This window comes from Musa acuminata, chromosome BXJ3-3 (genome assembly GCF_036884655.1).
Source record: "Musa acuminata AAA Group cultivar baxijiao chromosome BXJ3-3, Cavendish_Baxijiao_AAA, whole genome shotgun sequence".
In the NCBI taxonomy this organism is placed as follows: domain Eukaryota; kingdom Viridiplantae; phylum Streptophyta; class Magnoliopsida; order Zingiberales; family Musaceae; genus Musa; species Musa acuminata.
In genome coordinates this window covers 1,012,907-1,027,189 of record NC_088351.1, presented here as the reverse complement: position 1 = coordinate 1,027,189, position 14,283 = coordinate 1,012,907, and the positions used below count along the sequence as shown (strand labels likewise).

At 39.6% G+C, this 14,283-nt stretch overlaps 1 protein-coding gene across 3 annotated transcripts; it reads right to left on the bottom strand.

The window, feature by feature from the left end:
- Positions 1–490: 490 nt before the first annotated feature.
- LOC135634142 (3-oxoacyl-[acyl-carrier-protein] synthase II, chloroplastic-like) lies at positions 491–11,934 on the bottom strand. Of its 3 annotated transcripts, none has more exons than XR_010495247.1 (14): positions 11,386–11,933; positions 10,532–10,737; positions 10,167–10,370; positions 9,874–9,984; positions 9,678–9,773; positions 9,546–9,591; positions 9,379–9,458; positions 8,902–8,970; positions 8,694–8,778; positions 8,436–8,590; positions 8,288–8,368; positions 1,243–1,302; positions 821–1,004; positions 491–736 (listed from the first exon to the last, which is right to left on the bottom strand). XR_010495247.1 is itself a non-coding variant. In XM_065144395.1 (14 exons), exons 1-13 carry the CDS (start codon positions 11,657–11,659, stop codon positions 885–887), a joined length of 1,587 nt encoding a protein of 528 aa, XP_065000467.1. In that variant the 5' UTR covers positions 11,660–11,933; the 3' UTR covers positions 491–736; positions 872–884. The 3 variants fall into 3 exon arrangements, 2 of the variants coding, with proteins under 2 accessions (XP_065000467.1, XP_065000468.1); XM_065144395.1 differs by having other exon boundaries at positions 872–1,004; XM_065144396.1 differs by lacking the exon at positions 1,243–1,302 and having other exon boundaries at positions 872–1,004; positions 11,386–11,934.
- Between the last annotated feature and the right edge of the window lie 2,349 nt (positions 11,935–14,283).

Here is a 14,283-nt window from a genome sequence, read left to right as displayed (position 1 = left end):
TGTTTAATGTTTGTTAAAAATATTAATATTAATATTAATATAGTTAGCATAAATGTTGTGGGTATTGTTTTAAGTGGTCAGAATGATAATAAATTTAAGTAAGATGGTTTTGTATATAGGTATACGAAGCTAACAGAATACATATTTACGACTAATAATGTGATGAAGAGTTCTTTTGTTGGTCATAAACACAATAAAACGCCAGCACTTATGTTGGACCAAAAAGAGAGAGAGAGAGAGAGAGAGAAAGGGGGCCAGTTTCTTTATTTTCGGGGGCGTAAGGGGCGAGAGTCGGGTCGGGGCGCCTACTAATTTTACTTTTCGCTTCTGTCGCTACATCGTTGCGGATTGCACGAACGTGTGAGAGACGAGTTATTGGGAACCCGTAAGTATTTCATTCGTTTTTATTTTCTGCATTTCCATTTCAGAGGTTAAAAAAAAAGAGAAAGTGAAGGAATGATATGGTGGATCAACGTGAAGGCCATGGGAATGAACAACATCGAATGAAAATTTACAAAACCCTGCATCATGAGAGAGCTACCCTCTCTGATGATGTCAATTGAAAGTTTACAGATCCAACGTGGTTTATAAACTGTCAGCGTTGCTAGTTATGCCCACCAAATCCGAAATGCATATACCAACTACTCGAATGTGAGGACGTCCGTCTCATCAGGAAGAGCGAGCGAGCGAGCGAGGCAGCGAGAACATACATACGCTTGGATTCTTCCTAACTTTGCTGCAACAACAAATATCAAAATTAAAAATGAAACAAGAAAAAAAGGAGGCCTATCCACGCGGTCCCGAAGGGGAAAAGCACCACCATAACCCTCCGCCATTCCTTCCTTGTACAGGATGGATGAGTTGTGCCTACCAAATCCGAAATGCTATTCCTCGTACGGCGCAAACAGGATGGACGAGTTATGCCCACCAAAGCCGAAGGAATTTGATAGCGCTACCTTCACATCCAATCTTTCCTTTTTTGCACCCACCAGTACACTCGCATCCTGAATCAAATCTTCAGTATTACAAAGACAGTAGAGGAGAAGAGCGAAAAATAAAACATAAAATAAATAAAGGAAAATGTATATAAGGAAGCACCGGAGGCATTAGGTAGTCAAAACATAACCATTATATATTGTGATCAGATGAAAAGAAGAGCAAAACCAATCGGGAACAGGGACTAGCATAAATCCTTGGTGACAAAAGAAGAATGACAAAATTTGATGAGATGGTGAAACATACCACACTTTCCTCAGGATTGTCCAGATTAATATTTGGATGAACCCACCCTGTTCGAATAGCCTGTACATGAAATGTGCACCAACCTAAGATATCAAACATGCAAAATCATTCTAAAAATCAGATACAACAAATTTGAAAACCGGATACCACAGTTCACGACCACAGGTAAGGCCCAAACTTGACCGTATACTTGCAACTGCACGACCACAGTTCACTATTTTGAAAAGACAATATTAATATTGTGCTTAAGGATGGCTCCTGAAAAATAAAAATGCATCTTCATCCTAATATCTATCTTTCCTAGTTCCCTAAGCAAAAATGAATGATTGTTATTGGAATCGAACAGCTCCCACAACCAAAATTCCTTCTAAACTTGAGACACCAAGGATGTCATGTTTGAGTACTCCACTCTTTGATATCAAACTTAGAGGCCTGAAAGTTTCAGATCCAGTATAGCTGATCATCGAGAGTGACAACCAACTTTACGATGGCTATTGAGTGTCAGGATTATCCGCTCTCAGTGTCATGAGAAGAATATCTCATGTGTTCTTACTCAAACAAATCCCTGGCCAGAGTTATTCGGATTGATAGAAAAAGAGTTCTCCGGAAAAATCTGATTAGAGCGAAACTCAAGTAAAAACCGTATGAGCCTGACAACACTATACCCGGTATACGATATCTGAGGTACTATAAATACATGATAACTGAGGACATATATGTCCAAAGGATTGGATTCCCCTGTATCGTCTGAGGACTACGACGAATGGCTTACTACGTCCGTAGTCGATGAGTCGAGTGAATTATTATGAAGATAATAATTCACTGAGCCAGAAAGAATTCTGACGGGTATGCCTCACGGCCAGCTCGATATTGGGCCTAGAGGGTCACACACATATGGCAGGTGTTGCGATGAGTAGAGATTCAAATATGAGATATTTGTTGAAGTCTCTATCTTATTAGATATCCAATAAGCCCATGACTTATTGGATCCTAAAGATGAGATTTAATAAGAGCCAATGAGAGATTATTAAGTAGAGACCCACTAATCTAAGAGGCTTTGATAGTTGGATGGAGATCCAGTACCCAATAAAGCATGATCCATATGGTTAAGTTGACATGGGGCCTCTATAAATATGTTACCACCTCCTATTCTCCTCTCCCCTTCTCTTCCTTAGCCAACAGCCCTATTTGGGGCGTGTGAAGATTTGGGCAGTGATTTGAGGAGCGTCTTCGTAGGCCCTACCATGTGGATCACCGTTAAAGAGGAGGACAGCTGACCTTCTTCATCCTCTCCCACAGATCTACAAGATTTCAGGGAAATATGATCTCTCTTGGTAAAACACATTTCTCTTATACGTGAGATTTTTGATTTTGCGATTTTTACACATCAATCTTCACACGACGATGAAACCTTTTTGTGAAAATCTGAGATTTTTCCTTTTGTTCTTCCGCTGTGCATGTGATGTCGCCCCTAGATTTCCCTACACTTTTTACTCCTAAAGATTGTTGCTATACAGGGTGAAGCAGTGGCTATTAAAGGGCTACTGATGGCATTGGAGTGCAGCTCCAGGAATGCTCAATTTGAAACAGACTCATTGATTATCAAGGAGATACTAACGGATGGAAAGGGTGACCCATCATTACTGATATCAAATATGTTTCTGATATCAAATGACTGCTTCCAAGAATTTAACCAAGCAACCGACTAAGCTGCCATGCAAGCTACACAGACCGACTATTATTTGGTGGAAGGAAAACTTTCCACCAGGTTTGTCCACTTTTTTTTTATATAATGGCCTACACATGTTATATTGTAGAATTATAAAAACTTAATATATTTTCCTTTTGGGTAAAAGAAATATTTGTGATTTTTTTACATTTTCTTAATTGCAATGCTTAATGTCGTTAGGAGGTCTCAATTAAATGCTTAATGTTGTTAGGAGGTGCAGCTTAAGTTAGAGGGTTTGGGTTTTGGATCTCAGAGGAGCGAACATCCGAGATTGGCATTCAAAGGAATAGTCAATCCTTCGCACGAGAGGCATTACAAGGACAAGTGAGATGGGAAAAAGGCATAGTGCACAAAGATTGGGATGGGTTGAGTTCGAGCTACGGCTCGACGTTGACAATCAAACTTGACGATGCTCAAGGAAAGTGAGGCGCTTGGCAAAGGATGAGACCGTGCAATGAGGGATGGGTTGCTCGATGATCGAAAGAGTTGTGCGAAGTTCACAGAGGTGAGGAGAATTGCTAACTCGAAGAATTCAATACTCGACACTTTTGAGCATTGAAACTTTTGCTTCGATATGTGAAGGATATGTTCGTAGAAGGCTGAAGTGTGCAACAAGTTCAGTATATTGCTAGGCCTTGAGGGGTGCAACCAGAGTTGTATTGGCAAAGAGTTGCAATTTAGCAAGTGCATTCGCGAGAGGCAAAACATTGCATAATTTGTTCAACAAGGCGGAGTAGTCTAAGGAGATGATGGTTTCCGAAACTTCCAAAAAGAAAGATGCGAAGAGAAAAATTACTCCAATATGACATATATCCAAGATGCGAAAAAAAATAGAAGATGAAACATAGAACGAAGGCACGAAGCTTTCCTTGGGTAGATGTCAAGGACATGAACACTTGCATAGGTAAGAACGAGATCATGTTGTTCCATAGGTCATAAGGCCTGGCACGGGGCAAAAGAACGCGAAGGTGGGTTATCTTGAAGAATATGCCACAGTGGTGTCATTCGAGGTGCACGAAGGAAGCGATGCGCAGCGAAGATTGTACTGGGGGTAGGGGCCCAGGATCCAAACAATGGTGTACCAATTTCAGCGAAGTTGGTGGACTTTGAGTGCTGCTAGGCGATGAATTGCCTTAGAGCTATGCTTTATTCAGGTCTGACCCAAGAGCCAGTACGAATGTCGATTGACAAAGGAGCGAACACAATCGGAGATGACAAAGGCCCTATGATGTGTTGGCAAAGGCCACGCATGGAGAGATTGTAGTTCGAGGTCATCCCACAAAGATTAGAATCCAATGAAGATGTCACAAGGAGGCGACATGGTGCAGCGGATCGTGGTGGAATAATTCAAGACAATGCAACACACACAGGACAAGTCTCATGAGGGACTTGATCATAAGAAGGAATGATTGGGAGCTACTAAGAGTTACACTTCGATAAATAACATGATGACAAGAGTTATGGATTCAAGAAGTAAATGTCATAATACCGCAGAGGTGGGTCTTTCGTGCATACATCGAATTTTGCATCGAATGAGCCTTAATCGTGAAAAGGGCCGAGGTGGTGGAGAATGCAGAAGCAAACTCTAAGTACCGAGACAAGGCTGAAGGGCAAAGGTTAGGATATAGGCGACATAGTGCAATGGGTCATGGTGAAACAGTTCGAGGCAATGCGACACAAACCGATGTCAACAGGCTTATCATCAAAATAGCCGAAGGTAGGTGACTTCGAGTCAATGCAAGAGTGCTCGACCAAGGAACGAAATAAGCAGTACATGGTGCTATACCTTCTCTACTCAGATGAGTAAGCAGTAGAGATGATAGAGAAGACGGTACAATCCCAGAGGCAACCAAAACTATTGGAGACTTGCTTTAAGTCGAGACAAAATTTTGCTTTTTTCAAGCAAAACTTTTTTCATTCTAAAAGTTCGATGGCAATGAGGAGGCAAATCACGGTAGCTAGCTCAACGCAAGGAGTGCAAACACTTTGGGTGCTTCGGAAGTGTGAGCAAAGAGCAGACGAAGGCTAGTAACTAGCTCAATGCATGGAGTATTACTCTCAAGAAGGCGAGCAAAGTCGAGTAACCTTTGCCTTCTCAACCCTTAATAGAATGGGCAAAACCGAGTACCCTAGTTCTCTTATTTATCCAAAAGAGGAGCTCTACACATGTTCAAAGAGCCTTCGAAAAAAGTGGAAGACAACAGTTGTCAAATTCTCACCAATGGTGATCGTAACTACCGAGAGTAGACCGTCTGCTTCATTTCCCAACAGAATGTCAATCGAAAATGAAAGTGATGCGAATCTACTTGGAGGCAACAACTAAGTAGAAGAGGAATTAATTGGCAAATTTTACGAAGGAAAGACTTCAAAAACTTTAAAATCGGCAAAGGAATACTCGATAAAGCTCCAACGAGCATCCAACCAGTTCAAGCGGCGCGAGATGTCTGAGAGACTGGCGCACAACAAGAAAGGTCTTTTCCTTCATCTAAAGGATCAATAGGAACCAACAAAGATTAACACAACTCGATCGACCCCACACCGAGTTCAGAGTCATTGGCGAGTTGAAGCAGCATAACAAATCAAAGTTCAACTACTCAACAACAACGACAGAGAACACATGAGAGCCAAGAGACGTATTGCAATTAGAGAAGAAGATTGAAGATTCAGCAAAGACGAGGAGATGCAACATTCGCAAAGGTTTTGACGAGGACGTCAAAGGAATAAGTATGTGAGAATATCACGGACAAAACCATAAATAGGGTGTTCGATGTAATGCTTGTGTATGTCCGTGTCTTTTGGTTTTGTTCATGCTTTGCACAACATGTAGAGGACTTGCAGTAGGCTTGACAGCCCCATTTTGGTTGGCTTTCGTGGCAGTTTCAAGCTTGTAAACACAGGTTGTGTATAGTCATCACGCAGAGGCAAAATTACCCAGAAACAAGCCATCTAGGTAACCATTCCGAGGATTTTCTAGCTCCGTAGAGTGACGCAAAATGTTAGCCAGCACAACATCCAAGAACTACCCGGGTGGCACATGGCTGGATGGGTCTTTGGGGTAATGTCTGGGGCTAGTTCGCGGCCTTATTTCGCAATAGTGTCATGTGGGCACTTGTGGGGACTTTTGACTGTAGCGAACCACCTTGGACCCTTTGTCACACGATCGCTCAGACTTTATGAAGTTTATGTTTATAATTTGTATTGTCTATCAAGTGTTTGTTGAAATGTTTGCTTATGGGATCCCGAGTTAAACGCTTACTCAAACTCGTCTATCAAGTCATTTCGGAGAGGCTGATCCTTTGCGGACGAACACGCAAGGGTGTTGCATGACTTAGGCAAAATCAGTTAGGTCTATGACATCATGGTTTTGATCTTGTGAACAACCATGATAGAAAATAACCCATATCTCCATACCAAGCTTAGGACTGACAAGAAATACAATTTATTAGATTTTTATGATTTACTTGGTAACAAATTTTACACTATCACTATTTTCATTCAGAACATAATTCTAAAGATAAATATTAACATATACTTGAGCAGCTCAAGAAAAGAACACTAGAATACTCCACTAGAAGAAATACCTTAGAAAATCCCAGCCAAAATATTCTACATAAATGCCATGTCAAGGTGCAACAGAATTTGCCTTTAATTCTCGTTGAGAACATCATGAAATGACTTGTTCAAGAAAATAGTAGAGCTTTGACACCACAAACATTTACTAATCATCTACAAGTAAAGTTTTTTACAGTTAACCCATTTAATTCTCAATTAATAACATTCAATTCTACATGTCCATGGAAGTTGTCACAAGAGATAAGTGATGGTTTTTAGATGGAAGTATGTCATAGAGTCGGCATTTGGTATTCAAATTTGAAAGTTACAACACTTGGAGACACCAAATGGTTAAAACATGTTCCAATATGCCACGTATGTTAAATAACCATTAAGTACCATAATCCAATTTCCATGATACCTAATAAAGACAACTCTTGGAATGTGCAAAACTGGTTCAAATTATTCATAAAAGAACAGGACTAAGATCTTCTAATCATACATCATTCAGGATTTTGTCAACAACATTCACCCATCAACACTCGTAAAGAATCAGATATTGGCAGGAATAACAATTAAAACCAATTAAGAATCAACCATTTTTATTAGACTTTATCAACTGCGGTTGATCATGGCTGATTTTAGCAGTTTACAAGCCAACTCCAATAAGGATCAACCAGGTCCTTTTTCATGTTGTTTTTGTTAAAACAATCCACACAAGTTTGAGCTTTTAATTTCTGGGGACATATGGTTAGCACCTAGTGCTATTGAAGCTTCCAAGTCTGAATCATGCAGTTCGACCTCGCTATCAAGAAATGCTTCTAAAGAAGGACACAATAAATTATGCACAAATCTGCAGTCCTTGTGTTTCCCTTGTTTTGAATTGGTTTGAGTCCAACATCAAATATATTATGCAAGGGACACCACTTTGAGTCCAACCACGTTGAGTCCAACCTAAAACAACTAATCACAAAGTTACCAAAAATTAACCACTCTCAATCTGGATCAGGATCAAACAATTGGGCCCACTCCCAGAACCCCAGAATTTTCATGGCATAATAACTGGTCTTATCTTTGATTCCAACTGTCCTTAGATATCCAAGGTTCGAATAGAAGAAGAAAACATTAGAGGGAGAAAGAGTCTACCAATTTAACTTAAATGTATTATTCACATTATATAGAACTCATATCCAAAATTTTTCTCCTCATGTCAACCTTTACATGAGCCAAAGCATAGGGCTCAAAGAAGTGCTTCATGGTTAAACGGCATGCACTACTGACCTATGACTTTCAATGTCATGCTGTAAACAAGTAAAAGAATCATTTTTGTAATCCAAACCACACTCTCATGCATAATCCTTGTTGCATTAACCTATCAATATAGCTTTCCTCACAACTGTGGTGTGCTACATAAAGGACAAAAAAAAAAAAAAGATTTAGTAAAATATTTTATAAAATTAAGTCCAGATATCCTTGGACACTAACCCTGAAAGTTGGGGTTGAATTTCTTATGGAAGCAAGTTTGCTCTGAGGAAAATAAGCATTGTATGTCAACTACAAACGATCTGATGGTATCATGGTGCAACATACACATCCCACAACCCCAATAACCACTACAAAGACTAACAGGTTTTCATAATTAAATATACACTTCCAGATTCAACATCAAACATCATGAGAAGCACTCAGAGCACTTGAAGAGATCAAATTTTGGGATATTGAGAAGTCTAATCCACAAAGATAAATAAAATTAGAAATGGTTACCTGGACAACAGCAACAGCCTCCACTGTGCCAGCAGCACCCAATAGGTGACCGGTCATGGATTTCGTTGAATTCACTCTCAACTGAAAAGATTAGCAAGTTAATCCAATAGACTAAATCAAGAAGACATAGTCAAACTTAATCACATACCTCAGGGTTATTGCCGAAACTACGAATAAGAGCTTGGAATTCTTTTAAATCACCGGAAGGTGTTGAAGTTGCATGAGCATTTACATAGTTAACATCCTCTCTGGATACCCCTGAATCTGATAGTGCCTTGTCAATGCAAAGAACAACACCTGTCCCTGATTTAACACATGCCCAAGAGTTTGCAAAGTGCATCAAAAGAATATAAACAAGTTCCAGACGAGCTTATTTACACCATGAAATACGGAAAGAATTTGTTACCTTCGGGGTGTGGCTCGGTCATGTGGTAGGCATCACAGGTGAAACTTCCTCCTAGAAACTCTGCATAGATTTGTGCTCCTCTTTGCTGTAGAAAATGAAAGAAAAAGCATACGCAAATAATTAGATATATAGGACACCGGCAAGCAAAGATATGTCAAGCTCCATACAGGAAATCCAGAGCTATAAATTTGACAATGTGTAGCTCAACCTTAGCATGGCTTAGCTCTTCCAACAGTAGCACACCAGCCCCTTCCCCCATTACAAATCCATCACGATCCTAATAATTATCAGTCACAAAATAAATTAGGTTCATGCACCTGACACAGGAACCAAAACAATAATTGGAGGAACTTTCAAGAGATAAAACCACAATCCAAATTATAGTGCAGAAATTTCCGGAGATAAATTAATCTAAACTTGTCCTTTACTGACATATTTTTACTTAAAATGGTTCTTCCTAGAGTCCTCCGTCTTTATCTTCTACCACAAGGATCAGCTAGAATATTCCAACATGACTAATATCAGCTCATTGCAAAGAGAAAAAAAGGTCCTATGTTTAAAATTTCAGTGTATGACAGCGTCTAAATACAACACTAAGCAGAGAAATGCTACCCAGGATACAATATATCTTTCATTAAGTTTAAATTTTAAATATAGAATAAGAAGATGTAGAATGTCTACATACAATATCCCACGGGCGCGAAGCTTTTGTCGGATCATTGTTTCTTTGTGAAAGTGCTCTGCATGCCACGAAACCACCTAATCCTGCGATATATTTAACAATTATGTAGCACTATAAATACAACTGACCATAATCATGAGAGGCTGCTGGTTTATGATGAGAAATCCCACCAATGGGTATGATCGCTGAATCAGAACCACCACAAAGCATCACATCCTTCAAGATTTAGACAAATGGGAAATCTATCACACAAATTTCAACTTCTGCTGGTAATCGACGAGAGAAAGAGGCGAGTGACTTACAGCTTCACCTCGTATAATATGGTTTGCTGCATTCAGAATGCAGAAGTTGCTAGTTGCACATGCAGTTGAAATTGAATAGTTTGGACCCATCCAACCCTAAGGATCACAAGAACAGGGAATGTCCAATTTAATTTTTTTTTAAATATTCAAAGACAAATGAAAAACCATTTTTCCAAGAGTGGGTCATCTGGCACACCAGATCCATCGCAAGCATTGCAGATCCCATATTTGTGGTTGCAAAGGGTACACAGAAGGGGTTCATCTTCTTGTATGAGACTCTCAAAGCTTCAATGGCATCATTGAAGACCTGCCAGATGAAGTACTATCATAAACATAAAATTCACAGAACAGCATTATGCAGATGCACAACCCAACTTTGGTAATACGCGAAGTCATGGAAAATGTAAGATGAATCCTCAAATGTAAACAACTTGGTTCAAGTGCCAAAGTTAGAGCTTCCCTATTTGAATATGCTGAGGAGACACACACCTTCATCCCACCAATTGCAGACCCAATTAGAACACCACATCTTGTTTTCTCAAACTGGTTCATGACCTCTTCTGTAACTCCACCATCTTCCAATGCTTTTTTCCCAGCAGTAAGCATGTAAAGCATAAACTTGTCCATGCGCTTTGCTAGTTTAGGTGCCACCCACCCATCGGCAGAGAAAGATTTAATTTCCCCTGCGATTCTCTACAAAAGACTATGTAATCAGAAATAATAAAGCAATTCTTTAGCATAGTAGAACGGCCCCTTCGACCCCCCAAATCATTGAGTATAGCATAAACAGAATACAAAATATTCCTTATTATCTTAGAACATCAAGATATAAATTTGCTCAGTAGAGATTGTACCGTTGGATAATTGGAGCAGTCGAACGTTTCTATTTCGCTTACGCCACTAACACCCTCGAGGAGGTTATTGTAGAAGATATCTGGATCATGGCCTAGAGGAGTGACCACACCCATGCCGGTCACAACAACCCTCCTCTGTTTCATTTGCCTTTTCTTATTCACTGCGAGTTCCTTAGCTGGCTCCAAGGCAACCGCCATTGCTTTTCCTGCAGCGAAGAAAGCACGTTAGCCCAAAAACACAAGAGATTTCCGTAGAACAGCATCGCGTACATCACTCGATGAGGAAAACCAAGTCCTAATGCAGTAAGCAACGAGACTTGTCGATATGCCACGGCCGATGTTAGTTTGCCCTCATCCGCAACCACAGCCACCCTGCCTAAAACAAACAATTCTGCATGTGTCTCCATTCTTGTACCGTAATCATAGAAACATACCGGCAAACACGATCTAAGAATTGTTCTTGACCCCGATCGATCGAATCCGACGTCCAGTTTAACATTTACTCTTAATGATCAAAATACAAAGAAATTTAGAACGCAGATTCAAGTATCATGCACGATGAGCAAAGGAAAAAGATCTTTCGCCAGGGTCGGTTCGGTTGCTGATGTCGCTCCCACGGTTAACACCCAATCTTGAACCCAAATCTCCACGTACATCGTCTAATCACAAACCCAGATCTCCCAAACGAAAAGAGCGATCGAGAAATCATACCGAACAAATCAAGAACATCAGCAAATCAATACACCGATATCAAGATTCATTAGTGCCCTACCCAACGACAAGAAACAACCAAATGAGAAAGGAACAAAGTGAGGGTCAAAGAAACGGGGGAGGTTCGCGGATGCTGTACATACCACAGGCTGTCCTCCGCCGCCGTCGATTGGCCTCCGCCTTCGACAACCCGAGGGAAGGCGCGGCCTCGAAGGCGGGGCAGGAGCCCATCGGGCCCTGGATCCCGAACCGGCAGATGTCGGAATCCAGCGGGGGCCGAATCTCCGCCGTCGCCGTCGTCCTCCGCCTCCGCCTGGTCCCCGCGGCGCGGCGGCGGTCGCACTCGGCGGATGAGGACATGCACGCCGCCGCGACTAGCCGCGTGCAGAGGGGCGAGGCCACCGCCGCGCCCGCCATCGCAACGCGATCTCAAACGAAAGTGAGATAGAGATCAAGAAAAGATAGTTGGCTTATGTAAATATGTATGCATATATATATATATAAATGTGAGAGAGAGAGAGAGAGGGAAGCTTATAAATGGACGTATAGAATAATACAAAAGAGGAAGGAGAAGAGGTTGATGATGGTAATATTGGAGGGGAAGAAGCGGAGGCGGAGGGGGAAAAAGAGGAAGAAGTGGGGGGAAGACACAGATGTGTTTGGGATGGTGGAGAAGACAGCCATCTCTCCCAAGTGTGAAACAGAGAGAGAGAGAGAGAGAGAGAGAGGAAAAAGGCAAGACCAGAAAAAATACTAGTGATAGAAAAATACAGTGTATATATATATATATACATATTAAAGATGTATAAGTGAAATAAAGAATATATATATATATATATATATATCTTTATTTCGCTTAGACGGTTTTGCGACAGTTTGAATTCAATGCTTTGGAATCTAAAATATGCGTACAAAATTAACGCTTCAACATTAATGGCGTTGTCAGTGCGAAGCACATGAGATGATCGTAAGCGGTGGTACAAAGAAAAATTGAATTGAGAGATCATTTAATTGGTTCCATCGTTTGTTTCAGCCATTTAAGGGGTCCTACGACTACGACTAAGCTGAAGTACATCACATCAATCAATGCAATCCCAAAAACAACTTAAGCTGCTCAAATTTCTTTGGATTAAGCAACCTCCTAACCACGTATAAGTTATAAATGAGGTGTTTCGAGCGGTCACCAACAGAAGATTAGCAGCAGATCTCCGATCTCCATTTTTGTTCTCACGTCATTAACGTTTGATACTGGGAAGATTCCGTTTGATTAATTAAAGATTGGTGCTTTGAAAAATATATAATTCAGACATCACGAGCGTTCGTGTTGATGAGACAATGACCGAGACATACAGCATCTCAGACGTGTGTTTGTCACGAAAATTAGGTGGCGGCAAACAGCTTCCGAGGAAATTACATGTTTTTTTTTCTATTATTATTATTGATAAGAAATATTTTGGTGATCAATAATTTATCGTTATTATGATGTAGACGTGGTAAACGAGGGCCAAGTCACTCTCTTACTCGATAGACATGTTTGAGAGATAACGATATATTGACCCTTGAGGATAATAGATCATGTCGATCTTTTGACCATTGAGGACAGTGGTCCTCCGGTGGGCATTCAAGTTTGCTCTCCCTTGGTCGGTCTCCATTAACGATAGTTCGTATGAAATCATTCAGGCCTATCATCCACGTGAACAAAACATCAAAATAAAATCATTATAATAGTTACTAATAATCCCCACGATCGCTTAGATGTCTATGACATCTCATGTATAAACTCTTTTCACTCTATACCATCACGAAAAAAACTAAGTATCAAAAGAATCGGATCGAAGAGCTCCATGAACCTATTGAGAAGTCCAACCTCGACTCTAACTTCTGGACCACTTCGGATCCTCGTAAGCCACTTCAAAAGACCCATAAAGTAAGGGTGACATTTACACGAGAACATTAATGAGCCCAACAAAGTTGGATTCCTTTTTTATTTGGCTTGCACATTTTTACATGTCCTCATGTACACCGATGGTTTGGGGGCACAGTGGTGTCTTTAAGAAGGGGAGATGACAGTTGCATGGATTGAATGAGGATTTAAATGGGGGACAGAATTCCGACGGAGCATAGATTGAAAAGGACCTCATTGATCCCCTAATTCAAGACACCTTACTTGGCCTTTGACAGTGAATTCATGCCTTGGATTTGGCATCAAAACCCAACATAAATGTTCATTCATTTCCACTTAAATGCTTTTGCCACCCTCCTAATAATTAGAAGAATTATTTGGCATCAAAACCCAACATTAATGTTCATTCACTTCCACTTAAATGCTTTTGCCACCCTCCTACTAATTAGAAGAATTCAATTTTATAGCATGCCCCGTATGATTGCATTTGGTATGTAACTTAATTAGTAGAGATGATAGAATAAAAATGATTTTATGTTCACTACTGATTATAATTATAATTATATTTATTAGTATTAATTTTGATCGTTCAACTCTGATCGACAAAGATTACCAAACTTAGCCTAAATTATGTTACATTTGGAGAGCTTGAAGATGAAGTCAATATTTATTTGAATTAAATATAAAAGATAAGCATTGCAAGAGCGTTTTTATTATATAATCATCGATTATAAAAAAAGACTAAATGTATCGAAATAAATGTAATATCAATATCTAAGATAGAAGGAATATGTACAAAGAAAACTAATGATAACATAAGAGGATTAATAGTACAAAAAAGAAAAAAAAAAGCTTTAGTAATTTTTAATATATAATATTTACGTTCTAATTAGTCTCAAAATAGAAATTAATAATTTCGAGTAAATAATAATTAACCTTGATTATTATGATTTGATAATTTTTAATAATAATAATTTTAACTGAAGAGAGTATTTTATATTCTCATAATTTTCTCTTTTGCGCTGATATCTTTTGATTGGGATAAATATTTTTCATATCAACATATATAATAAACTAAAGTTTTATGTGTTCTCTTAAGCCATATGTTATCTTTTAATCGTTATACACTCAAATAAAG